The following is a 27031-nucleotide window of genomic DNA, read 5'->3' as shown; positions in this document are numbered from 1 at the left end:
GGCCACTGATTAACAGACTCAAGTCCACTGATTAACAGACTCAAGTCCTCAAGGTCTTGACCAGCAGTGCTTTATTTGAGGGATCCACACAAAGGACATCCGCCTCACTTCCATAGTTTCTTAATGGACATGTTTTTCTCACTGTCCTTTTGCATGACCTGGAGAGAGACAGCATTTGAGTTAGAGACCCAGTGAACATGTGCCTGACCCCACTGCTCCAGAGCCACCACCGGCAAAGGCAGAAAGGTGTGGCCCTGTACCTTAGCTACTGCCATCTCAAAGTCCTCCTGCGTGACATGGACTCGGCGCTCCCGCAGTGCATACATGCCAGCCTCAGTACACACGCCCTGAGCAGGGAAAGAAGGCGGAGCTGCTGCTGTGCCCTGAACCCAGTGCTTCCTGCCTCTGCCCCCGTTCCCTTGGGCACTCCTCTGTTACCTTCACTTCAGCCCCTGACGCTCCTGGCATGAGCTCAGCAATTTTTCTCAGGTTGATCCCCCGGGTCAGGTTCATTTTCCGAGAATGGATCTTCAAAATGTCCAGCCGGGCCTAACGATGGGAGAGGAAAAGCCTGAGCCCAAGGCCTACCCCCACAGCTGGGGCCACTGCCAGTGCTGCTTATTACAAACCTCCTCGTTGGGGGGTGGGAATTCAATTTTTCTGTCTATGCGCCCTGGGCGGAGCAGCGCTGAGTCTAGGATGTCAATCCTATTAGTTGCCATGATAACCTGTGTGGACAAAGCAGGTGGCATCAGCTAAGCCCTTCCTAAGGCAGGCAGCCCCTCACCCAGGGCCTTCCCTTGGTCCTTCCCCCAGCCGACCCCACTGTACCTTGATATTCTTGGTGGCCTCAAAGCCATCCAGCTGGTTGAGCAGCTCCAGCATAGTGCGTTGGACTTCACTGTCCCCTCCAGAGCCCCCCTCCAGCCTCGAGGAGCCAATGGAGTCAATTTCATCCATGAAGATGATAGACGGAGCATGTTCTCGGGCCATGACAAACAGCTCCCTCACCATCCGCGCCCCTGTGCGGAGGCCAAGCGAGTGTGAACGAGCTAATGAGCTCCACCCCCTCCCCTCCTTAGTTTTCATGTTTCTGACCAGTTACCTTCCCCGATGAACTTCTGTACCAATTCAGAGCCAGAGACACGAATGAAGGTGCAGTCTGTATGATGCGCCACGGCCCGGGCTAGCAGTGTCTTCCCCGTGCCCGGGGGTCCGTACAGCAGTACCCCCTAGAAAGCAAGGGTGGGGCTCAGGGAAGGAAGCTGGCCCCCATGTTTCATTCAAGGAATATTTATTGAGTGTTTGCACCGTGCTAGATCCCACGTTAGAGGGATCCCATGCTAGAAATAAAAAAGTGAACGTCAAAGTCCCTTCTGGACTTACACCCAAACCATTCGATGGCCTGGTAGCATCTCTTCCCCCAGCCCCTGGGTGAGGAGGACCAGTGGAAGCAAGCTCCAGTCTACCTGGCTGGGGCAGGTGTACAGTAGCAGCATGGCCCTCGCACAGAAGCCCTGCTTACCTTGGGCTGCGCGATGCCCAGTGCTTCAAACAGCTCAGGATGCTTCACAGGCAGCTCAATCACTTCTTTTATCTCCTTGATCTGCTTGTCCAGTCCACCAATCATCTCGTAAGTTGAGTCTGGCACCTTCTCCACCATCATTAGGGATACCAGCGGATCCACCTTGTTGGGCAGGATCTTGTGCAGAGTGTAGCTATCATTTCTGAGGGCCACCCGGCAATTGGGTGTCACCTGGGCAAGGGACAGAAGTTCAGGAAGTGGTGTCGTGAGAGCTGACCCCCAACCCCACCTCCCAGGCTGCACTCACATCATTGATGTCGATGTTCTTGTCCACGTCGACGACAAACTTGCCCTCAGGATGTACCTAGAGAAACAAGGGTGCGTGACTGTCCCCGACAGTTACCAAATCACCAACCTCACCCAGAAGACCCATGAGTCTTACACTAGGGTGAGAACAATGTCCTCACGGTGCACAAAGGTACGGGAATGCAGAGGCAGGCGGTTGGTGCCGGGGGTCCTGCTGCCTTTACCTTGACCAGCACTTTCTTCTTATCCATGGCCCGGACTACTTCCCCCACGTAGGAGCCCTGTTCCTGCAGCAGCTGCAGCTCCTCCCGCAACAGGCGAACTAGGTGGGAAGCAGACACCATGATCACTCAGATTCTGATGTCCCTCCCCCGTGACTCGACTCAACATGCATGAACTAAACACCATTTTAAAGTTTTGAAGGAAGGGACTCAAAAAGAAAGTCAAGATTCACGTCTTTAAGGAGATTACAATGAAACTCAGGAGAGAGATGTGCAGGTGAACAGAGCATCACCTTGGATTGGGAGAAGCAATGGGCACTTAGGTGAAGACTCGCTTCAAGGAGACTGAACACTCAGACCTCACACCAACTGCCTCCATGCAGCCCTCCCATCTCCCCCCCGTCACCTTTTGCATTAAGCTCATTCCTCTGTGCCTGTAGCCTCCGGAGATTTTGGCTCTTGTCATTCACAATCAGCTATTGGAGAACAAGAAGCAAAGGGTGGAAAACAGGAGGAGATTAAAATCTTGGCCAAGACCCTCATAGGCTGACATGAGCTGAGTGAGGAAAGCACAGGGCACCTGCATTCCCCTTTCAGATTCTCCAGTATGACTTTAACCTTTACCCTGTCCCCCAAGAGTGCCTCTGAGTGTAGGACAACCACGGGGGGGCGGGGTGGGGGGGGAGCTGCTTGTCTAATACCGGTCTAGGAATAACAAACCCTAATGCAGACAAGGTAACAGCTGATCCACAGTTTCTCAGAGTGGGAACTTGGGTATTGAGGGAAGATTTCTGAGTCAGAATCCTAAGTTCCAACCGAAGTGCTGGCAATCATCAGCTGAGTAAAGCCAATGAAAACCATGAGAAAGGTCTAGATCTGTTACCAAACTGCAAGTGGGTATAGCACCCCTACCCTGGCTCTTTTCAGGATTAATATGAGGAACAAATGAAAGCACACGTTGTTGTTGTTCAGTCACTAACTCGTGTCTGACTCTTTGTGACTCCTTGGACTGCAGCACACCAGACTTTCCTGTCTTTCACGATCTCCTGGAGTTTGCTCAAATTCATGTCTACTGAGGCAGTGATGCTATCCAACCATCTCATCCTCTGTCACCTCTTCTCCTCTTTCCCTCAGTCTTTCCCAGCATCAGGGTCTTTCCCAATGAGCTGACCCTTCACATCGGGTCACGAAAGTATTAGAGCTTCAGCATCAGTCCTTCCAATGAATATTCAGGGTTGATTTCCTTTAGGATTGACTGGTTTGATCTCCCTGCTGTCCAAGGGACTCTCAAGAGTTTCCCCAGCACCACAATTCAAAAGCATCAATTCTTCAGTGCTCAGCTTTCTTTATGGTTCAACTCTCACATCTGTACGTGACTACTGGAAAAACTACAGCTTTGACTATATGGACCTTTGTCACACAGGTAAAGCATTTCAAAAATGACAAGCCAAATACGATACCCACAAATGTACCTGAAGTTCAGAATTTTCCCTTGTGGCTCGCCTCCATCCAATTTGCGTTATTTTCCTTATTTCTGTGGTCCTTGCTGCTTCTCTAGGCTAGAGCACTGGGCTGTTCAGTTTCTTTTCATTCAGTCCCATGGAATCAGCATTTTCCAGACTCCTCAATTCTGTCTTCTCTCACTCTGTCCCAACCCTTCTCTGATAAATGTCATTTCCTGACCCTATGTCTTCCCTTCATGAGAAACTGTCTCATTCGGGCTTCTAAAACGAACCACTTTTGGCTGGGGGGTACTTTTATGTTAAAATTTGACTCTTGAAGATGTGTAAGAAGCTGTGAATATTAATTATCTTCAAAAAGGTGGGATTTGAGGGGAACACGAGACGGTTAATTTCATATACTTTATACTATTAACTTGTTATCAATACTACTATTTCCACTGCGCCCCCAGTGGAATTACATGGATTTGTAGAGATCCGCTCATCCCCCTTCTAGCTCCCTCTGGACCGCTGAAGTCTGTTCTTACCTGGAGTTCTTCAATCTTTGACAGATAATATTGGCGGAGTCCACTGCCTGCCTTCCCCTCTTCCAGCTCCATCTGGGGACACAGTGTAATTATTAACCAAAAGGCTAAACATCCAAGGGATAAAGCTACTTCCACGTTGATTTCGGAGATTTAAGATTTGTGTTCTCATCCCTCACTCCACCTCTTCACAACCATTTCCTTAAGACTAAACTAAAACTGAATGAGAACGTTGCCTACCTCTTAAGACTTTCAGGAGGATCAAGAAACGGCGCACCGGGAACGCTTCACAAACCCGAGATGCTATTGGTACAGGAGCAGCCAGCTGGGAGCACGGGCCCCCCGACTACCGCAAGGGTGGGTTCCCGCTCCCACTGCTCTCACCGCTCCTCACTCAATCGGCTTCCACCCAGTCTTCCACTCCCGGCCCTGCAGTGACCCGCCGCGGGCGGCGCTGACACAGCAGATCCGGTCCCAGGCAGGGCCCAGTCTAGATTGGCCCCCTGCCCCCCCGGACTCCCCTCACCCTCTGGCCCCGGCCGGCTGCCCACCTCGGATCGCACCTGCTTCGCATCCAGCCCCGGTCCCCGCCCGGCCGCCGCCGCCATACCTGCTCTGGTCCGTCAAGCGCCATCTTCCCTCTTCCGCGGAAACCGCCGGCATCAGAGCTACTTTGGCGCGCAGGCGCAAAGCCGGCCCTCGGCGTGGGTTGGGAGTGGTGGTGCGGGAAACCAAAGACTCGGGCAGAGAACAGTTCCGGGTCAATGGGCGGGGTGTGAGGACGGACGGTAACAAATAGCAAGGGCCGTGAGGGGGTACGCGAGGTCAGGATCTTTGGTGTAAAAGGCACAGAACTGCTAAAGTTACTCTCTAGAAATTCGGTTTTTGCGCCATTTCTCCTGGTGCCAGCTTCCAACTTATAAAACCTGGGGAAGGATTACAGAGAAAAGATTAGTGGCCACGCTCTAAATGGCGGAAAACTTGGAGCCGGGACGCGAGCGACGCAAGCGGAAGCGGAAGTACGTTTGCTGCCCACATGTGCCGCTCCAGGGTGGAGAAGACGGTGCTGGCTACCAGTGAGTGGTGTCGAGTAAGACTCTTGAGTGTCTCCGCGACGGCGAGTGAAAAACGGAAAGCGGAATCTAGTGCTCCGGAAAGAGACGTTCCAACTTCTGCTTTCTCTCCTGATTAAGTGGTGCCCCCACGTTACACCATGGGCAAAAAGGGCAAAGTCGGGAAGAGCCGACGAGACAAGTTCTATCACTTGGCGAAGGAGACCGGTGAGTCAGGGTTCGTGCTGTCAGAGCAGGCGAGCCACCGACCTCGGTCGGCTCGCCCCGCTTTCCGAATACTGAGTTTCTCTTCCGCAGAAGGGGTAGTGGGTCGGGAGGCCGCAGAAATCCTGTTGGGAAAGCGCTTCGCAGACCTTGTTACAGTATTTTGTCGCCGCCTCCAGGTTATCGGTCCCGCTCTGCTTTCAAGCTGATCCAGCTGAATCGCCGCTTTCAATTTCTGCAAAAAGCCCGAGCATTGCTGGACCTGTGCGCTGCACCGGGTGGATGGTGGGTAACACCTGGCATCTGACGTTCCTTATGGAAACTTTCTGGGTTCCAGCCTTGGATGACTGAGAAGGGCGTTGAGTGGCGGGAGAGATACAGTAATACCAGTCTCAAATTTCTGTACTCCCCAGAACTTTAAGCTTCAGGAGGGAAGATTTGGAACGTGTACATATGTTTGGCTGGTACTGACTAGGGTTCTTCAGTTCCATTCAGTTGCTCAGTCGTGTCTGACTCTTTGCGACCCCGTGGACTTCTGCACACCCGGCCTCCCTGTCTGTCACCAACTCCTGGAGCTTGCTCAGACTTAGGTCCATTGAGTTGGTGATGCCATCCAATTATCATCTGTCATCCCCTTCTGCCTTCAATCTTTCCCAGACCAGGGTTTTTTGCCTTCCCCAATCAATAGAAATTGATTAGAGGCCAGACAGGAAATTCAGGCAAAGCTTTGTTGGGGCCCCTGCTGCAGCAGGAGGGCATGAGAACAAGTAACAAGTTCCCTTGCTTGCTAGCTCCCAAAGAGGGTGTGAGCTGATTCTTTATATGGGGTGAGGGTTGCTGTGTATCTAGGAGCCTAGCCTTAGGAGTAGCTTAGGTGGTTTGCTCACCCCTTTGGTGATGGTGAGTGTCGTGGGCAAGTGCAGGGCCCTGCTTTTGCTCCTAGCTCTTCATAAGTGGCAGTGGATTTGTTTGTTTGTTTTTTGGTCTTTTTGTATCTTCTTGTCCAAAATTCACCCCAGCTGGGCATGCATACAGTTATTTTTAGTCATTTGTGGTTTGTTTGTATTTTATTACTTGAGGAATTGTTTGTTCAACTGCAAACACTGCAGCAAAAGGTCCCAGGTCCCAGAGACTCCCAACACTAGGGGTGGGAGATCAGATTGTCTAGGGAGGGGGAGGGGTGACCGAGGGTATTTTAATCTTTACTTCTCTTTTATAGGCTGCAAGTGGCTGCCAAGTTTATGCCTGTATCCAGCCTTATTGTGGGTGAGTGACCCGTGGTCTCTTAGGTGTTCCAGGGGGGTGCGAGAGTGAGACACTGTGGTTATGCATTTCCTTCCTCCCTGCTTGAGGCAGCCTTTTGGAATCCTCTGCTTTCTTTTCTTCCAGGAGTGGATCTGGTCCCAATCAAGCCTCTTCCCAATGTGGTGACACTCCAGGAGGACATCACAACTGAACGCTGTAGGCAGGTAATAGGAACCTCCCTTTTCCTGTCCTTTTTATATGTAGACATCTGCATCCATCCCTCTTCCCACCCTGATCCCCTGAAGGCACATTTTTCCTGTTTACCATGCCCTAAGCAGTGCCCACACATTGTCTCTATGACAAGGCCCAAAAGACGGTGGGTCCATCCAGCCTTTGTTTATTCGGGAAAGAGGTCTTTGGAGTTGGAGGAAGTGCAGAGATTTCCATGAAATCCTTTCCAGCAGGTTCTCTAGTAGACTAAGCTCCATGATGACAGATAGGTTTCCTTATCGTTGTATCCCCTGTCCACAGCACAGGAATTGGCCTGTGGCGGGCACTCAACAAATGATTGGGTGGACAGATGGCTAAACCAGTGATTCTGTTCATAGCCATGTCTGTATTTCAGTTGCGGTAATCTTTTCCTTCTCTGTAGGCCCTAAGGAAGGAGCTGAAAACCTGGAAAGTTGATGTTGTGCTCAATGATGGGGCCCCCAATGTCGGGGCTAGCTGGGCCCATGATGCTTACTCACAAGGTGCTGGGGTCGGAGGACATGGAGATAAGGGTGGAGGCGGGCATGCCCTCTCAGGCTGCAGAGGTCCTCAGCTTACCGTCTCTCTCCCACAGCCCATTTGACGCTGATGGCTCTGCGTTTGGCTTGTGACTTTCTGGGCCGTGGTGGCTGCTTCATCACAAAGGTTTTCCGTTCTCGTGACTATCAGCCCTTACTGTGGATCTTTCAGCAGCTCTTCCGCCGTGTCCAGGCCACCAAGCCCCAAGCCTCTCGTCATGAATCTGCGGAGATCTTTGTAGTCTGCCAGGGTAGGTGTAACTTCCTTTGTTCTCTTGATTCAGTCTCCTACCTACCAAAGCACACTTGCTCATGAATCCTATTGCCTTAGGTTTCCTGGCTCCTGACAAGGTTGACAGTAAATTCTTTGACCCCAAATTTGCCTTCAAGGAAGTTGAAGTTCAGGCTAAGACTGTTACAGAATTGGTGACTAAGAAGAAGCCAAAGGTGTGTAGGGGAGTGGGGCCACTCTCAGGTCCTGGAACTTGGGGGAGGTTGGGCCTGGTGGGTCCTACAGACACCCCGGAAGGGACTGAATGCTCAACCTTCGTTATTTCCCTTCTTAAGGCTGAAGGCTATGCTGAGGGTGACCTCACTCTCTATCACCGAACCTCCGTTACTGACTTCCTCCGAGCTGCCAACCCTGTTGACTTCCTCTCCAAAGCCAGTGAAGTGAGTCCCCAGACTCGAGGGCTGTGGGGGAGCCCCGGAAGCAGGGCCTGAGCATCTCCCCACCCCTCTCCCCCCCAAACAGATCTCACTAGACGACGAAGAGCTGGCACAGCATCCAGCCACCACCGAGGACATACGGATGTGCTGTCAGGACATCAAAGTTCTGGGGCGCAAGGAGCTGAGGTTCGTGCTGGGAATGGGCGGAAGTTCTGGGAGCCCCGAATGCGGTGGGGAGTCCTGGGAGGGACATGACGCTGGATCTTGGGGAACAGGATGCTGCTGTGGTGGAAGTCCGGAGTGGGGGCCTGAGTCCTCGGACTTACGTGGCTCACACGTGAGGTTTGGGATGTGGACCTAAACCAGGAGGAGGTTGGGACAGAGGGAGACAGTAGGGTCAGGAATGGTATTTCTGAGGCAGGTCCCTACTGAACTGGAGGACGAAGCTTCGGCGATACGTGGCCAAGAAGCTGAAAGAGCAAGCAAAGGCGCTGGACATCAGGTGAGGAGGGAGCTAAGCCAGGGCAGGCGCTAAGCGGGTGTTGGCGGGAGGTGTCCGGGGAGATAACCAGCTCCTGGGACACTTGTGTCAGCCTCAGCTCCGGGGAGGAAGAGGAAGGAGAAGAGGAGGAGTCCGCAGCCGGGACTGGGCAGCAGCCATCTCAGGAGGAGGAGGAGGAGGAGCAGCTGAACCGGACCCTGGCGGAGATGAAGGCCCAGGAGGTGGCAGAATTAAAGAGGTGAGGGGAGCTGGGGGACCACCACGGCCGAGTCCCTCGGTGGGTGAAGATGTGGGAGAGTGTGAAGGCCTGGCTGGGGAATCTCCAGAGCTGGGCAGCTGTGACTCCTCAACCCGGCCCCTCAGGAAGAAGAAGAAGCTGCTGCGCGAGCAGAGGAAGCAGCGGGAGCGCGTGGAGCTGAAGATGGATCTTCCCGGGGTTTCCATCGCAGACGAGGGGGAGACTGGCATGTTCTCCCTGCGTACCATCCGGGGTCACCAGGTGAGGCGGGGTGGGGCCCACGCAGGAGACGGGGAGGACCAGTGTGGGCGTTTGGAGGTGGGGGCCCTGGAGGCCTTTGGTTCAGTACGCTGAACGGTCATGGCTCGTGGTTGCTGTCCTCACCCATAAATGACTTGGGGAGGGGAGGCTGGGAAAAAACAAGAGCCTTGTATTTCAAAGAGCAGGAGGGGACATATGCCTAAAATAATGGTAGAGTAGGGAAGCTTTGTGAGTGTGGTACAGATTTAATCCTTGTAGAACTAGAGTATCAGAACCACAAGGCTCTTGTTGCCAGATTAGGTGATAGGTGATGCACCAGGGTGCCTGGGTTACCAGCGCATATGTTTGGGGGTTCCCCTCAGGGAGGTGGGGCACAGTGTTGTTCAGTTCACTGAGACCAAGTCAGCACCAGGCTGTTGGACAGTGCTTTCTGCTGAATGCTCGAGAGTCTGCTTTTCCTGGTGAAAGCAGCATTACAAATAAAATGAGCTTCTGTGGTTCTTGTGTATAAAGGTAACAGCTGGGTCACATCGTACGGGAGCCAGAGAGCACAGTGGTCCTGGAGCGGACCACCACTTACGCATGCTTTGCCTGTCTCCTCATCTGTAAAACATGGTAACAGAAACTACCTACTAGGGTGTTAGGAAGGAATAAAACAAAGATGGTTAGGTGCGATTCCTGGTGTATAATTCAGGCAATAGTAGCTATCTTTGCCATGAGAACAGATTTTGGAGTTGACAACTGGTTTATAAGTAAAACAATTCTTCCTGTTAGACGTATGTTGCATGGACTCCTTTATTCAATGGAAACAACAGTTACAGATATTCTCCAGTGATAAGGTGCCTCTGAGTAATTTGAAAACCAGTGATTTTAAAATATTTTAAAAGTATGACACCAGTTAGGCCATGGGGTACTTTTCCATAAACCTGTTCCTTCTACTGTTGAAGAGACTGCTGAGTGACGTGGCCTACAATGGGGTGTTTTAAACAGTTAACCCCATCACCTCCCTGTCTATAAAAGGAGATAATGTCCTTGCCACAGTGTTTTTTCTAATGTTGCTGAGAATAAACGAAGGTGATGAACAGGGAGGAATACAGCAGTATGTTCCTTGTCAGTGCCCTCGACCTCCGTTTCTGTTGCTCTCCAGTTGTTAGAGGAGGTAACACAGGGGGACATGAGTGCTGCAGACACATTTTTGTCGGAACTGCCAAGAGATGACATCTACATATCAGATGGCGAGGACGACGACGATGCATCTCTGGATAGTGACCTGGATCCGGAGGAGCTGGCAGGAGTCAAAGAACCTCCAAGTCTAAAGGACCCAAAGTGGTAAGGAGTGTGTGTGTGTGTCAGGGGCGTGTCTGGGACGGTGTCTGTAGGGCACCCTCAGCTCAGGTCCCCAGTGGCAGTGGGGGCAGCAAGCCCTCCAGGGCACGGACCCACCCACTTACCCTGGGGCTCCAGTGTACGATTTGCTGAGGTGGAAGATGATAAAGAGGAGGAAGAGAATCCACTGTTGGTACCACTGGAGGAAAAGGCGGTGCTGCAGGAAGAACAGGCCAGCCTGTGGTTCTCCAAGGTAAACAGAGGCTGGGGGCTGAGACAGACCAGGGCTGGCGTTCCCTGGGGGAGAGAGGGGTGCCTGACGATTCCCCCATCACAGGACGGCTTCAGCGGGATTGAGGACGACGCCGACGAGGCCCTGGAGATCAGTCAGGCCCAGCTGTTGTATGAGAGCCGTCGCAAGGGGCAGCCTCCACGGCCACCACCTTCCAGTGAGGAGACTGAAAGCAAGCCTCCCCCGTGCCAGAGTGAGGCCCCTAAGGGGGTGGGGGCTCCTAAGGGGTCACAGGTCGCCCCTGGGCCTGGAGAGGAAGAGAGCGATGGCAGCTCCGACAGCGACAGCAGCAGCGAGGATGAGGAGAGGTGAGTGGTGGCAGCTGACAGAGGGGCTCAAGGAGCAGCAGTGGTTCTGACCCATCCTCTGTAAGCTGGAGATGGAGAACTAAATACAGATGGTTCTGGCTTAAGTGATCTGCAGTACGGCCTGAGGGGCAAGGTTTCTGGAAGTTCCCCAGGCAGTTTTAACTAAGAACTAGGGTTGGGTCTGGGTGGCATGGGTTACCGTGGGACGTGGGTGCACATCCTTCCCCTCTTCCACAGCTGGAAATCACAGCGCGGGACAAAGCGAGGCCGCGGGCCTAAGTCAGACGACGACGATGGGTTTGAGGTGGTGCCTATCAAGGACCCAGGTGAGAGCTCTGCACGGGGTGGGCTGGAAGGCCACCTGGAGATGTGGGTGTTGGGGGCTGAGCTGTGACTTTCTGCTTCCCTCCCTAGTGAAACATCGGATCCTGGACCCTGAAGGCCTTGCTCTAGGTGCGGTGATTGCCTCTTCCAAAAAAGCCAGGAGAGACCTCATAGATGACTCCTTCAGCCGGTGAGGGGTCAGGAAGTCATGAGAATCGACCTGGGAGGGATGGTTTCTGTGATAAGCCTGATCTGGTGGTCTCTCCATCTAGGTACACATTCAATGAGGACGAGGGGGAGCTTCCAGACTGGTTTGTGCAGGAGGAAAAGCAGCACAGGATACGACAGTTGCCTGTCGATAAGAAGGAAGTGGAACACTACCGGAAACGCTGGCGGGAAATCAATGCACGGCCCATCAAGAAAGTGGCTGAGGCCAAGGCCAGGAAGAAACGGAGGGTGAGCATGGGGCTGCCTGACGTGCTGGGTGGGCTGGGCAGGAGTAGGAGAAGAGGTTGGCCTGACTGTGAGGTCCCCTGACAGATGCTCAAGAAGCTGGAGCAGACTAAGAAGAAGGCAGAAGCTGTGGTTAACACAGTGGACATCTCAGAACGGGAGAAAGTGGCACAGCTTCGGAGGTGAGGGGCCAGGGGTCACCCACAAAGGTACATGGAATCAGGGAGCAGCAGGAAGCCTCTAACCTGTGTCTTCCACTTACAGTCTCTACAAGAAAGCCGGGCTTGGAAAGGAGAAACGCCAGGTCACCTATGTTGTAGCCAAAAAAGGTGTGGGCCGCAAAGTGCGCCGGCCAGCTGGGGTCAGAGGTCACTTCAAGGTGGTGGATTCGAGGATGAAGAAGGACCAAAGAGCACAGCAGAGGAAGGAGCAGAAGAAAAAGCACAAGCGGAAATGAGCAGGGCCACCAGGGTCTCCGAGGGACTGTGTGAGGATGAGGAGGGATTCAGTGCCCCTTCTGGCCTCCTTGGTGCCAGCCCTGCCCTTGCCAAGACAGGTTCCAGCTACCTGCACTCTTGTGGTGCTGGGCAGTGAGGGGTGGGTATCATACTGACTGGAAGAAAGGGCTCCCATCAAAGCCCCGCTAAAAATGCCCTGTCGGTGCTATCAGAGCCCACAACCCTTCTGTGAAGGACGTGGGGCACTGGGCAAGAAGTCTCACCACTTTTAAATCATAAGGGGAGTTCCATACTACAGTGGCAGTCACTGCAGTCTATGCCTGGGCAAGTGGTTCTCTCAAGTCTTCCCCCATTATCATCTGAATAAAACCAGGAGGATGGATGTCTTTTCTGACAGCTCGGTTCCTGGGAACTTGATAGCTCCAAAACAGCTGGGTGTGCACACCCTGTGCACTGTTGTAAATCATATTTGTATGTTCCAACTCATGGTGAAGTAGAAATGACAAGCAATCCACAGGTCCCAATAGTAAAACATTTACTAGAGCAAGCAGAAAGGAATGCACATCTTAAAGAAACCTTCACAAAGTCACAAAATTTGAAGTATGTATATTTCTTTTCCTTTTATAAACAAGATAAAACAAAAATCATCAAAATCATTTCAGCAAAAGATTTTTCTACCATTGTGGCAAGTTTAAAAAAAATACAATGAAATAGAAGACACTTTAAAAGCTGTTGTTGGGTTTTTGTTTTTTTCATTTTAAATTTAGTAACAGTTTAGGCCCAGAGCAGTCCTGTTTCCAGGATCGTCTTTACCCCTCAGCTGCAGGGACTCTGGGTCTGGCAGGCTGCTGCTTCCTGTCTCAGGGCTGGACACAAACCTGGCTGGGAAACCTGAGCATCAACTCTCACGTAGAATCAGGCCCCTCCCTCCCCCCACCTCCCCTGCAGAGGTTTGGAAGCGCTTCAGAGCACATCCACAACACCTCCAAGGACTGATCTGCAGAATCAATCCAGCCTCAAATGAGGACTGCCTGGCCACAGAAAAATTTGTAGATGTTTTTAAGGTGACATTTTAGTAAAAAATATGCACTACATACAATATAAACCTAGAGTGAGTTTTGTGCCCTGTAAGGCCCCTTCTCCCAAGGTATCCTTAACTGACCCTCGTGACACTCACCCAGAGCCAAAAGAAGCTGCCGACTCTGGCTGCTTCTAAGACGAAAGCAGCTTCCCAAGAAAATACCTGAAACGTTCCCTAGGTGAATGGGTCACGTCTCCAAACTCCAGCTGTGCACTAAGGGCCCAGGGTCTTTATACCTTGGGCCCCAACCCAGCCCTGAGACACCTAGTTACCAAATCTAAAAATAAAATTAAAGACAATTGGATTTCACACTTCAGCACATACCCTCTAACTGTCCCATCGACTTTTCTTGCGCTTGGGTGGCTCAGGGACAGCAAAACCATCAGGAGTCTTATCCGTCTTGCTGTCCATCTTGTCCACCTTGGGGCTGTCCACCTTGGGGTCCATCTTGCCTTCACGATTACAACTTTCCTTCCTGCTTTCACCATTCCGACCGTCATTGGCACCCCGGCTCTCCCCGTGTCGGCCTCCGCCTGCTCCATGCCTGTTCTCTCCATGAGGATGACCATCAGCATGACGGCGGTTGTCAGCGTGGCGGCTGCTGCTCTCTGGGTAGCGGTATACATCTCCATGGCGACCCCCATCTCCATGGCGACCCCCATCTCCGTGACGTGGGCTATCGCCATGCCGATTGCCACTCTCTCCATGACTGTGACGACTTCCACCCCGGTTCTCAGTGTATCGCTCTCTTTTCCCATTGCCACCCCCAGTCCCTTCTCGGCTGTTACTCCCTGAAGCTGTGTTGTTGACCCCCGGAGCTCCGGCAGAAGGGTAGGTCACTGGGGCACTGCTGAGGTTCCCAGTACTGCCAAAGCCTGGGATACCCTTTGTGGCGCTGGCAATGGGGCTGTCAGGACTGCTGTGGCCCTGCTGGGCTGAATTAGTTGGAACTGAATTCAAGCTCCCTGCACTAGTCCATCCACTTGCCCCAGCCGCAGAGCTTCCAGCCTTCTGGTTGCTTAAACTGGCAGCAACGAAGTGACTCTTGTACTGTGACTAAGAGAGAGACAACAGCAGTGGGTGAGACAGTAAGTTTAAGACACCTAATGGCCCAGCTGGCTAACGAGGTACAGAAGGATGGGGGGCAGTTCAGGGCACAAGAGACACAGAACCAAACCTGTCTTACTTAGCCAAAAAACGGCAATCACTCTCAACCAGATTACAAGAGCCTTGGCACCTTGATGGTTGTTAGAACAGGGAGGGAACACCGATACCGTCGTAGGACGAGGGCCCTGAGCATGCCTGAAGGAGACGACCGGCAACAGGGGTTTGTCCAGCCTCTACACCTGCAGCGCTAGGTAAGCTGCAGTTAAGCCGATATTCAGAACTGAAAATGGGGGAAGGCCCTCGGGAAATCCAGCATCTAGTCTACGAGGCCAGCTACCATCTCAGGAAGATCAGGGCCCCTCACCACTGCCCCGAGTGCTTGATTTCACACCTGGAAAGCTGCTTTCATTGCCGTCAGCCGGTCTCCCATGGCTCCCGTGGAGGGCTTGTAGGCCTCATAATTGCTCATTACATTGTTGTTACTTCCTCGGTCCTAAAAAATACACACACTCATGAGAAAGGAAGAGTAAGTATGGAAGCCCACTGCCACAGAAGGGCCTCAATATGCTGGAAACTCAAGAGGGAGGTGAAATAGGTGTGGGATTTTTTTTTATGCCTTTCAACCCCTTAATTCTATTTCTGAGAACCCACCCTAACAATCAGAAATGCGGTCAGATTATGCCCAAAGCTGATCGCCTGGTATTATTTATAGCCATAAACATGACCTTTATGTAACTGTAAAAATTATGTTAGAGCTGAAAAGGCCACAAGGCAGCGCAGCACATACATAACTGCTCAGGCTCTACACCCAAACCCTGACAAGTCTTAACCTCAGCTTCAACGCTTCCCACAGTGTAACCCTGGGTGCCTCGGTGTATCAGCTGTATTTACTCTGAGTGACTGTGAAGCCTGAGTTAACACGTATGGCTGCTTGAACTGGCTGGGCACATACTAAGTGCTCGGTATCACCACTATCACCTGCATGATCCATAGCAGCAGCATCACTGTAACACGGGGACAGACTACTTCACCAAGACATCAAGTTCACTACAGTGATCCAGACACGTAGACTGATAGCCTTCTTCCTTGGCTTAAGAATCAAAGTGACAAGAAAAGTTAAGAAAGCCAGGCAGGGGGAGCTTTTGTTACTTGGTTTGTGAGAAAAATTAGCTCTCGTATCTGAACCAATTTCCCAGAGAGTATAGTATTGTTTGTGCGTTTAGTTACAAGATACAGCTGAATTATAGAGGGACCCTCTGGATCGAGGCCAATGCTGGAGGGCAAGTAGAAAGACCACTAGGCCCCACCTCCAGAGTCTGATTCACCAGGTCTAGGGTGGGCCATGAGACTGCATTTGCTGCAGGTCCAGGGACCACACTTTGAGAACCAATGCTAATCTACACTGATTTCCTGAGCACACCTAGTCAGTCAAGGACACACAGTTACTTCTTTACTATAAAGTCACGTTAAGAACCAGCACTGTACTGACTCAAGTCAGCAGATCACAGCGTTCTGAACTCACTGAGACTCAGGTAAATGAGAACAGTCCTAATGTCATGAAAGACGCAGGACCAGTCTGAAGGACACTGCTGTAGTCTGGACTCACCGAGTTCTCAGAGCCAAGGCCAGGCCGCTCCCGGTAGCCCAGGCCTCCTCCACCAATGTTCAGCTTTTTCCCCTTCCCTCCTTTGAAGCGGGATTTCCGAAACCAGGCATTCTGCAGCAAACACAATTCAAAGTTAAGTCATGGGAGGAAGAGGCACCCAGAGGAAGAGAACAAAGTCAAAGAGGAAACTAAACGGGAGGGAGAATCTTTAGCCAATGTATCTATAGCAAAGGAGGAACTGTTCACAGGAATCACAGATTAGCTTCCTTTTGGTAGCTTAATCCATCAGATTTGTCAGCAGCGTTTAGCTAAGGCTTCCTTTTACTGCTCCTTTCTTCCTTCAGAGCTTCCAGGAAGGGAAATGATTATAATACACCTCAAATGCAGAGCAGTTCTTCTGGCCATTTCTAACTTCCTCGTGGAAAATGAATTTATTTTCTATTTCTTAGACAATCTATATGAAACATCTCTGAGGGAGCTTAGAGCTTTATCTGACTATCACAAGTTACAGTCAAAAGTACTTGAAAGGCGGCAAGGTGCTGACCAGAGAAGCTGATCAATCTGAGAGCACAGAAAGCCTGAAGCACAATGAGATGTAGGAAAATGCCAAAGACAAAATATATCTGGTTCAAAAACTTAGTTTAGGACTGGCTCTCCAGGAGAGGGAAGGAAACATCACTCTACTCTCCCCTGAAATGCTGGTCCTTTACTCCCAGGGTGGGAAGCATGGGCAGTAGTACCACAGTACAACTGCTTTATGGGTGAACAGCTCCGTAGGCTGACCTATGAATCTGAAAAACACAGAAGTCTCTACTATCAGAACATGTATCCCCAACACATTGGCAATTTGGGAACTGTGTGTATCAAGATGACTCAAGATTTAATTCAGCAGAATGCGTCACTCAGTTTTGGATCAACAAGGTGTAGTCAAAGGTCTGAGAAGTAGTGAAATGCTTTTTTTAAAAAGACATCATACATTTTTAGCCCCCAATAGAAAAAACTGGGGAAAGGGCAGTGAGGGGAATAGTAACTTTGACAGTAAAATTGCTCACAAGTGTGATAAATGGCAAGAAGGAAGAAATTTAAGGGACAGATTTTAGCACAAGAAAGGAATAGCTTTTCAACTTGTATGTTGCTGAGAGAATGAGAAGGCAAATCAGATGAGTTTTAATGTCCTACAATACCAACCTATACTTTGTAAGTGCTGCCTGCCCAGCTTTACTGTCATGTTTCTATGTTACCTGTCTCTGGCATACTGAAGTTTTTTCACTGAAGTGCGTCCAGTCCCTCACCTGCATGGCCAGATCTAGGAGCTCCTTGGAAACATGCTGATTGGCTCCTTCCAAGTTCCGGACAAGGTCACCAGCAAAATTGCTGTCCTTGGGTGTCAGCAAGGTATAGGCCACGCCCTTCTCACCCGCTCGTCCTGTGCGGCCAATCCTATGAGTATGGGTGTCAATATCTCGTGCCACATCATAGTTAATGACAGTCTTAATTGAAGGGATGTCCAGACCACGGGCTGAAATAAACAAATTCTTTTACTCTTTATCAGAAGTCAAAACACCAAAGTCACCCAAAATGCTTACCGCCTAAGAAGACGCATTCCTCTTATCTAAGCAAAGCACATGGTTTGATGTGCTGAGATATAGGTACGTGAGCCACCCTTCTAAAAGGAACGCTACTATTATAGATTCTACAACACTGGGTAAACTTAGTGTGTAGGGACGTCTATCTTCTACTACCAGTAACCTGCCGTGGCCTCTCTCTTGACCAGAAATACGTTGGGAAAAAAAAAAATTTACAACCAACATCAAATGTGTCTTGAGGCTGAGAAGTGATCACCTTTCTGGGAGAAAATACCAAGTTTTTACGTGTAGCTATTAAAACTCATCAGAACAAACTCAAAAATCACACTTCAAAATTTTTTTCTGATCTTGAGTGAAATATGTCAAACTACATCATCAAACTAAGATATCTACTATATTCAGGGACACAGCCTACGATGTTAACTGTGTTAACAATTTCATCCTCAAGTATCTTCCAACAGCAGGGATTCTTTTTTTTCAGAGAGGAATATTAAGTGGAAAGTGGTACTCAAGAGTTCCAGACCGTGATCACCATGCTCGGAACTGCTGCCTCATAGGGCGTGCACAGCCAGGCCAGCAGAGTGCCTTCAACTGGCCTCTTCAGATATTACAGGTCTACATAGCCAGACGGAGCAACCCATACAATATAGGAACCAAGGGTTACTGGGGAAATGCATACCCTACCTGCAACGTCTGTGGCCACTAGGACGGGGATGTCCTTTTTCTTAAAGTCTGAAATAACCTTGTTTCTTTCACTCTGATCCATGTCACCATGGAGCAGGCCAAGATTATGACCCTCCTGCTTAAGGTTATTGGCCAGCTCTTCAGCATTGGCTTTCTTAGTAACAAACAGGAGGACACTCCCTGAAGAGGTAAACTCCACTAGACGCCGGGTGAGCCAGTTCCATTTACTAGGTCCAGAATGGAGAATCTCCACAATCTGAGTCACATCTTCATTTGCCTGAAAAGAAATGAAAAAGATGATGGCAACGTTTGTGCCACAGTGCACCTGAGTAAGAACCTGACACCACACTTTCCACCTGTGTCTAGAAGAACCATGAATAATCCCCCGTATCCTTGGGCTTTCCTTCAGCAAGTCAAGTGCAACTCAAATTTTATATCCCTTCTCAAATCACAGCGCTCTCCACCTCCCCTGATGTATGTGTGTGCGTGCATGCTCAGTCGTTTCTGACTCTTTGCGACCCCACAGACTGTAGTCCACCAGAATCCTCTGTCCTTGGGATTTCCCAGGCAAGAATACTGCAGTGGGTTGTCATTTCCTTCTCCAAGGGATCTTCCCAATCCCGGATTGAACCCGCATCTCCTGCATCTCTCGCCTTGGCAGGCGCGTTCTTTACCACTGTGCCACCTGGGAAGCCCTCTGCTGACATGTGTACATATATCTAAATAATCTCTAAGCCCCAATGCTCCGCAATACTTTTCTACATGCCTATTCAGATTATTCCCAATAGAGTAAGAGCTCCTAGTACAATTCATACCCACATATAGAAGGCACTCAGCAATCAAAAGTGGACAATGTTTAAAAGCTAACTGCACAGAACTTTACTAGCATAATAAGCACATTAAGGAATTCTCAGGGCTGCCTTATTTGATTTCCAAACCACAATTCAGAGAAATTTTCCACATAGGGCATATGTACAGGTGAGGAAAACAAAAACGTAATTCAACAGGCCTTTCAAGTCTCCCCACTCCACACTGTGCAGGCCACCTCCCACAATCACTGAAGATGTTACTTCCATGCAAACCGACCAGCATCTTTCAGACAAGACTTGCTTTTTCCCCGAAATAAATTTTTTAAAAGAAACCTTTTACTGTGGAAAAAATTTCAACATTCAAAATGAATAAAATGAACAAAATCAACTCCCATGTAACCATCACCAGACTTCAACAATTATTAACGTTTTGCCAAACATATTCCACCTATTGCCCCCAACCCTTGTGCTTTCAAAGCAAATTTGAAACACGGTGCCTCATCTGTAAGTGCGTAATGTTTTTTCTCTCAATAGTGAGAAATGAAATCCATGTCACCAGTGTGAAAAATAACCCACTGGGACTCCATCTGCCCTGCTCAGGCTTACCTCTCCAATATCTCCCTGCACCACACGAATGGGGTCAATCAGGATGTCTCTGGCCAGCTTTTCAATCTTTTTCCGAAAAGTTGCACTGAATAAGAGAGCTAAAAGGTAAACTATGTTAAAGAAACAGCATCATTTCTTTTTTGAATACCCACTAAGCTTCCTACTGACATTCACGGCTCAGTTTTGGAAAAACGAAAGCCCCCTTAAGTTTAAAAATTAATTCACTAAGGAAAAAAAAAAATTACCCTCCTTTTAATTTTACACATTTTCAGTTAAGGCAGATGTTGCTGTCACTATGGTTCAAAAAAGGCTCTTGACTTCAAGTCAGCAGATCTGCACTGTGTATTGCCTCTAGCCAGTGATAAAACGTTATGAACTGTGTGGCACATCATTAAATTCTCAGTCTTGAGAATCTGTAAAAATAAGTGCGTTCTATCTGGTGATCTCTAAGGTCCTGTCTAGCTCAGATAAATTGTCATTATCTTCCCCTTTATGGTTCCTTACCAGTACAAACATGATTATTTTTACTGCCATAAGTGTGAGTTATAAAATAAATAGGCGTTTACTCTGAGTACAAATGTGGCTTGAGGAAACTGTTTCATACATACTCTGTCTGTCAGGACGGACATGACTTGCTATGGACCGCACCTGGTACTCTGAAAGAAGTAGAAGAATAAAATCAGTGTTATAACTCTGTGTGACAGTTTGGGATACCTGGAAAGTCATTTTATTAATAGGAAAAATCTTTCTATAAAGACATTATAAGAATTAAGGAAGTTCTGGAACTCCCAGACCTATCACTCAGTGTGAAACTCAGAAACACTTAGCCCAACACCTAGCTGGGTTAGGCTCAGTGGTGTTCCAACCAACAAAGACAGTTATTCAGAATTTTCACACAACTGGTTAAGTCAAAGAGGACAGGAAAGCAAAGGCCTTGAAGGATAAGACACCTACCTCCCAAATAACACAGACCTTGACGTCCACAATCAAAGGCAAATGAATAAAAATAAAGCCTAGAATATTCTCCCTATATTCACAGGCACTTTCAAATGTCCTCAACCCAGTTAAGCCTAACATACTTTTCCTGAAAGAACTCCTAAAAATAGCTAATGTCTTAGCTCTATCTCTATGGTCCAACCCTACCCAGGAGTATTTTTAGCTTGTCACACAGAGAAAAAATTAAGTCTAGAAAGACATGGAAGAAACTAGTGTCATTAATACAGAGACAGAAGAATCTGGTATTCAGAGCATACCAAACCCCATGTCAAACATTCGATCTGCCTCATCAAACACAAGGTAGGAGACTCTCTGAAGGTTGGTAGCTTTCTTCTTCACATGATCAATCAGTCGACCCTATGAGAGCCAGAAAATGAACAGTAAGTCAAGTCATCCCAGTATCTGCTGGACACTGGTTCCAGCCTCATCCCCCGTGAGGAAGCTCAAGTCCCTTAAACAAAATTAAGCAGTATTTGCACATACAATCTATGTATACCTTCCTGTATATTTTAAACCATCTCTACATTACTTATAACACACAATGTAAATGCTACATACAGTTGCCAACATACGGAAAATTCAAGTTTGCTTTCTGGACTTTTTTTTCCCCTGAATATTTTCAATCCTTGGTTGGTGGATCCCACAGGGAGACCTGCCAATGTTGAGGGCTGTTTAATTAAATGTATTTACAAGAACTTTCTAGAGTTCTGCTCCCGGCAAAAATGATAACACTCCAGTTTCAGACTGCAATATACACTAGTCTGACAGCCTTGGATTTTATGCACTATGGCGCTCAAAAAGAACAGAAAACCTGAAAACTCACTGGGTTCTTCCTTTACATTAACTGTGATTTAAACTGTAGAAAGATGGTGAGAACCATTTTTTGTGAGGCTTTCTGAAATGACCAAAATTAAAGCCTTACTGATGGGTCTTAATGTTTAAACTACAATCTTCAAGGCAGTTTTGACCATACTCTGAACTTAGGCTCTCCATAGGCATGGATCCATTTTCCAGGACAGGGTTAAGAAAAACTCTGATGCAGATAGAAATTTGTAGCACATAAAGAATCTTACTAGACTGCTATTTTAGTCTAGCAACCAAAATTAAACCAAAGCCACAAGCTATCATTGCCTCAGAGTATTCTCAACCCTGCTTCACCACATTTCAGGGGAGATGCCCTCCAACAACTGACATTTTTTCCATACCGAGAGACGCTGATAAGCTATTCAAACCCAAGTCATACTTACTGGTGTACAAACAACAATCTCTGCACCTTCTTGAAGGGCCTTGGCCTGCTCCCACATGCTCCCTCCTCCATACACAGCCACCGATCGAAGATTGTATGCTTTCCCAAACCGCTTACATTCTGCATGGATCTACAAAGGTAACATAATGACATATGAACAAATACCTCTGTGACACTAACGTATAAATACCTCTGCCACAGTCCAAAAAGGAGTTATGAAAAACACACAAAATGAGATGTCAATAGAAAATCAAAAGCCAGAAAATACAAACACAATTTTATTCATAAAAAATATGAACAGAGTACCATTATCACATCTTAACAGGATATCTAAAATCTTGTTGTGATTATTCTTTTTCACTTTTCTTCCTGACCCTGTTATTGCCCTTCACCGAACAAAATGAAGTAACCTAGGAGGAAAACACTAGGAGCTTACAATCCAGTTCCCAAATCAATTGGTTATATACAAAATACATAACATGTGGTACTTTCTGGAAGTTTCCTGAGAGCACAACAATGTGAATCTACTTAATGCCACTGAACTGTACACTTAGAAATGGTTAAAATGGTAAATTTTGTATTTCACACAACTGTTAAAAAAAAAAGTTTCCTGGTGATTCTACCCAGTTGATTAGTCCTCATTAGTTGATATAAGGAAGGGGGCACTCTACATAAAGCACATACCTGCTGGCAGAGCTCCCTAGTGGGACACACAATCACTGCAATTGGTCCATCACCTGGTTCCAATTCTTTCTGGTCCATTATATGAATCAACATGGGCCAGATAAAGGCTGCAGTTTTCCCACTGCCTGTTTTGGCAATACCAATCATGTCTCTACCACTTAATGCCACAGGTACACCCTAGAGGAAAAAGAGAAGTAGTATCCACTCTAAACTTTCAATTTTAAAGATGAATTGAAGGCCACCTTGAGAAAGGGTAGATGACTAACAATGACATTTATTTCCAATGGGACAAAAATGTCCTAGGCTATGCACATTGGTTATGGAATAACAAGAAATACCTGGTGGGGGGGTGGGGGGGAATGAAACATCTGGATTCCCATTAACTTCATTTGTAGGAAACATTATCATTGCTAAAATTAAAAAAAAATTTGTCCCCCCTTGCCGTGAAGGTATAGAATGTCTCATCCACATGCTGAACTGTGTGGAAAAGAATAAAATCCATTTATAAGTGGGAAACAGAAGCTATTACTTTCAGTTATAAATGAGAAGTTTCAGGCCATGGACAAAGGAATCCTCTTAATTGACAGTACTAAATTTCTCCACACACAAACTTTGTTTAGTTTAGGCTTAATGAACAGTTTTCTTCAGATCATATTTTCAAGACATTTATCAGACACAAAAGAACACTTCTTAGTCCTTTAGCAACTTTTTAAAATAGGTAAGAAGTAGATTAATACAGCACACTAGAGAAAGATACAAGTGGTCAGATAACAGGGTTCTGCCCCGAGAACAGAGTGGGCTACATTTTTATAATCAAAGAACAGTGATGAAGGGGAGAAGACCACCTCATGTCCTAGGTCTCAGTTAAGTTCCTAAGACAGGTCACCAAGTGAGGGCCCTTGGCTTTTGCACAGGGAAGAATTCAAAAGCAAGCCATAGTGAAGTGAAAGCAGTTTATTTAGAGAGATTCACATTCCATGGACAGAATGTGGTCCATCAGAAGGTGATAGCAGTCAGTAACTTAAGAGTTGTAAAATATTCACTTCTGCTTTTTCTTTTTTTTTTAATTTTTAAAGGTTTCAAAAGTTCTATCCATGTCAATACAGTTCTGTATTAAAGTGTTTTATTGCTTTGTCAGTTTTTTAAAAAAAGATCACAATGTCATTCTACTTCAGTTTTCTTTCATTATATTTACTTCAGTTCACTTCAGTCGTTCAGTCATGTCCAACTCTTTGTGACCCATATTTACTTACCTGGCACTGTATTGGAGTGGGCTGTGTGTACTCAGATTTCCGAATCTGGTGCATAAGTTGTTCATCAAACCCAAAATGAGCAAAACTACTTCCTGGTCTAGGAGGTGCAGCACCAGAAACCTAGAGATAAAGATGACTTGCAGGAATGACTTGAATTTCAAAATAAATAGCACTAGAAGGTCAACAGTATTTACCTGTAGCTCTCCAGTGTTTAGCTGGAATATGAAGAAGTGAAAACCTAAGTCTATACCTAATAGCTTACAATGTGTGAAAAAGTAAAATTTAAATAGTAACGGACCTAAATCTCACATTAAAAAAACTCCAAAATAAATATTTCTGAGATAATGGTCATGTTATTTTAAATGATTATGGGCCTTGAATCTCTTCAATCACAATTAATTTTCTCATAAAAAATAAAAAGTCATGTTCAAAAAACTGGAAAAAGTCAATATATTTTTTCCATGTGTATAACTATTAACCAAGTGGTAGAAAAAATAAAATTTACTCTTGAAATAAGAGTACAAATGAGCTCCAAATTCAGACACATCTATAACCCACTGGTTATAAAGATATCATCTATGTCTCCAATCTCAGTCATGCCTGAAGAGACAGTGTCCTGCTTAGTGCTGATGCAGACACTGAAAACATCTGTCTGAATGGTACCCAGGTGAAAAATGGGCCTCGACCTCCATGCTGACTCTAACAGTGCTAAGCTTTCAATGCTTCTGGGGTGATACTGATATTTCCAATCAGCGTTTCATTTAGAAGTTTTTTTTAAAGGGGTACTTCTTAGAAAACAGACTAAGTATGTACACACACACAAAACCACTCAACCACCTACCCCTCAGGAAACAAGTTCAAACATCACGTAGCAACTGGTACGGCCAGAAAGTTGTCCACACCAGCACAGACATCATTGTATTACCTGTGTGTTTCACTTAATATCTAGCAGCACCTTAAACAAATGTGGCCAATGTACAACCCAAAGCTTTTTAGTGGACAGTTTAAAACTATTATTCTGATATTAGTGCATGCATATTTCGTAAAGTTGTTAATTTCTTCACCTAATTAAAAAACTGTGCTGTATATAATGTGAAAAGCAAGTGCATCGTAATCTTGAAATATTTTAAGACTTCCCATATTGTTCACATCAGTTAATCTTGTCTCTTCTTCCTAAAGATGGGGACCACTTGCCTTTAGCCCACCCAACACAGTTCTTAATTAGCACACTGCTCTCATGGCAATCAGAAACACTTACTGATTAGTTTTAAGGTCATATGACCTATTGTTCCAACACAACACACAGTTAAAAAAAAAAACTACACAAAGTTGACTGAACACACACACATAGCACTCATGCGTATACATCAAATAAAAAAAAATCCTATCCTAAAATAGCTATAAAACTAAAAAAACAAAATCAAGACACAAGAGTCCAAGGGGTCTGATTATTACTCTATCAAAGACAGTTCAGGGACTGTTGGAGAAGAAATTCAAGATTATTTCAATATAGATAAGCAATGATACTAACCCTGGACTAATTAGCATTAATATGAATCTCTGCCTTAATAGCTGACTTACCCGAAGGTTGAGCTTATGCCGGAGATCTATTAGCTGCTGTGGGGTGAGGTTGGTTATCTCTTCATGTTCATTGTAAAAATTTTTCTCAAATGGTGGATAGTCAATCTGCAGGTCCAATTATTCAAAGTTAGTCTAGAATTCAAGATTCAATCCCGTAAGTTTGATTTTAATGCAAAATCACCTTTCACAAATACTATACAAGTAAAGCCATAACCAGCTAGAGAGAAAAAAGGAATTCACTTATTCATGACACAAATCCTGCAAGTACAACCAGAACTTTTTCCCATTCCTGTTTGAACAGCCTCGATGCAGACTAAGGAATCTCTAATGCCAAAGGACTCAGATATTCTACCCTGTAACATGTAAATATGCTTTGCAGTCAGCTGTTCACCTAGATCTAGGCCTCTGATAGTATTTCTAAGGAGTTCCCTTCTTTTCAAAAACATGGAAATGTTTATGTTAACTTTAAAAAAATGTACTGTTGGGCATTTCCAGTTCCAAAGAGGGAATAAGTCATTTCTGCTACTCCTCTCATAGCTTACTGTACTAAGAATACAAAATACTAGCATATTACCATATATAAATCTGGCTAAATGATTCTCTTTCTGACATGATATGTCTATAATAAATCTGTTTATTTTTTAAGGAGAACGTAAGCCTTTGATAGGTGGTCAAAAATTTCATAATTCTAGATACAGCTTAAAATTAATTATTGTTCTATGGTACTATCAACAAAGAGAAAGAACTAAGTTCTCCTTTAGCATTATTAACAGGACCTTTATTACACTCCCCACAATGCTGCACCAAACCCTTTTCTTCAGTTCTCTTATCAAAACAGAAGCTCCATGAGGGTAACAATTTTTGTCTTTATTCACAAAAATCTACAAATATCTAAGTTTTTTTACACACACACTTTTTTTTTGGTTTCCAAATAAGAGGAAAAAAAAAGAAGAATGTGAAGAAAAGGTATTCTTTCTTCATTTCTGGTCTCTCCTGGGAGACTTCTCATTACATTAGGACAACTATGGGATACACTCCAGGCAGGATGAAGCTTGAGGACTCTGTCAAGTATCTCAAATATTTTATTAGACAACTATTTCAAATACTTGTGTTTTTTTCCTTATTATATTTTCACTCTTTATCACGGATGCAGCCTCCTAGATAAATTTCATTTATTTAGCTTCATTTGCCACATGTAAAATGCCAGCTCCTTAAGTGGTGACAGCTGCACAAAAGGAAAATTTTAAAAATTGAATACAACCCACACTCTAGTCCAGTAGCTCTCAAACTTTTTGGTCTCAGGTACCCTTTACACTTAACAGAAATACAATGAGATTTTATTTAAAAAATGGTTATATCTAGTGTTATTGTCGGAGAAGGCAATGGCACTCCACTCCAGTACTCTTGCCTGGAGAATCCCATGGACGGAGGAGCCTCGTAGGCTACAGTCCCTGGGGTCGCTAAGAGTCGGACACGACTGAGCGACTTCACTTTCACTTTTCCCTTTCATGCACTGGAGAAGGAAATGGCAACCCACTCCAGTATTCTTGCCTGGAGAATCCCAGGGACGGCGGAGCCTGGTGGGCTGCAGTCTATGGGGTCGCACAGAGTCGGA

General features: G+C 46.8%; 3 protein-coding genes across 7 annotated transcripts in view; 1 reads left to right on the top strand and 2 right to left on the bottom strand.

Annotated features, from left to right (window-relative positions):
* Positions 1-54: 54 nt before the first annotated feature.
* Positions 55-4700, bottom strand: PSMC5 (proteasome 26S subunit, ATPase 5). Of its 2 annotated transcripts, none has more exons than XM_081576726.1 (12): positions 4277-4700; positions 4040-4111; positions 2459-2528; positions 2056-2153; positions 1833-1889; positions 1526-1756; positions 1106-1232; positions 832-1022; positions 630-728; positions 439-549; positions 261-347; positions 55-158 (listed from the first exon to the last, which is right to left on the bottom strand). In XM_081576726.1, exons 2-12 carry the CDS (start codon positions 4109-4111, stop codon positions 105-107), a joined length of 1197 nt encoding a protein of 398 aa, XP_081432852.1. In that variant the 5' UTR covers positions 4277-4700; the 3' UTR covers positions 55-104. The 2 variants fall into 2 exon arrangements, with proteins under 2 accessions (XP_081432852.1, XP_081432851.1); XM_081576725.1 differs by having other exon boundaries at positions 4647-4700.
* A 389-nt stretch (positions 4701-5089) lies between these two features.
* Positions 5090-12905, top strand: FTSJ3 (FtsJ RNA 2'-O-methyltransferase 3). Its single transcript, XM_081576655.1, has 20 exons — positions 5090-5316; positions 5493-5598; positions 6533-6579; positions 6703-6782; positions 7211-7310; positions 7403-7597; positions 7678-7793; positions 7914-8018; positions 8101-8201; positions 8437-8517; positions 8609-8755; positions 8881-9016; positions 10164-10345; positions 10481-10595; positions 10680-10942; positions 11180-11268; positions 11357-11456; positions 11539-11722; positions 11807-11901; positions 11984-12905. Exons 1-20 carry the CDS (start codon positions 5250-5252, stop codon positions 12174-12176), a joined length of 2502 nt encoding a protein of 833 aa, XP_081432781.1. The 5' UTR covers positions 5090-5249; the 3' UTR covers positions 12177-12905.
* Positions 12696-27031, bottom strand: part of DDX42 (DEAD-box helicase 42) — a 34966-nt gene continuing 20630 nt past the window's right edge. For all 4 annotated transcript variants that reach the window (XM_081576652.1, XM_081576651.1, XM_081576654.1 and 1 more), the window contains 12 exons: positions 25417-25521; positions 23836-23955; positions 22583-22759; positions 21900-22028; positions 20910-21009; positions 20265-20312; positions 19657-19754; positions 18242-18518; positions 17264-17490; positions 15972-16082; positions 14757-14858; positions 12696-14314 (listed from right to left, as the gene is read on the bottom strand). In XM_081576652.1, the coding sequence (XP_081432778.1) occupies positions 13586-14314; positions 14757-14858; positions 15972-16082; positions 17264-17490; positions 18242-18518; positions 19657-19754; positions 20265-20312; positions 20910-21009; positions 21900-22028; positions 22583-22759; positions 23836-23955; positions 25417-25521 (2223 nt within the window). In that variant the 3' untranslated portion in view covers positions 12696-13585. The remainder of the gene's footprint in view (positions 14315-14756; positions 14859-15971; positions 16083-17263; positions 17491-18241; positions 18519-19656; positions 19755-20264; positions 20313-20909; positions 21010-21899; positions 22029-22582; positions 22760-23835; positions 23956-25416; positions 25522-27031) is intronic.

Source organism: Giraffa tippelskirchi, chromosome 3 (assembly GCF_054371585.1).
Source record: "Giraffa tippelskirchi isolate mGirTip1 chromosome 3, T2T-mGirTip1v1.2.pri, whole genome shotgun sequence".
In the NCBI taxonomy this organism is placed as follows: Eukaryota; Metazoa; Chordata; class Mammalia; order Artiodactyla; family Giraffidae; genus Giraffa; species Giraffa tippelskirchi.
The sequence above is the reverse complement of the archived record's forward strand: the minus strand, read 5'-3'. Positions and strand labels throughout refer to the sequence as shown.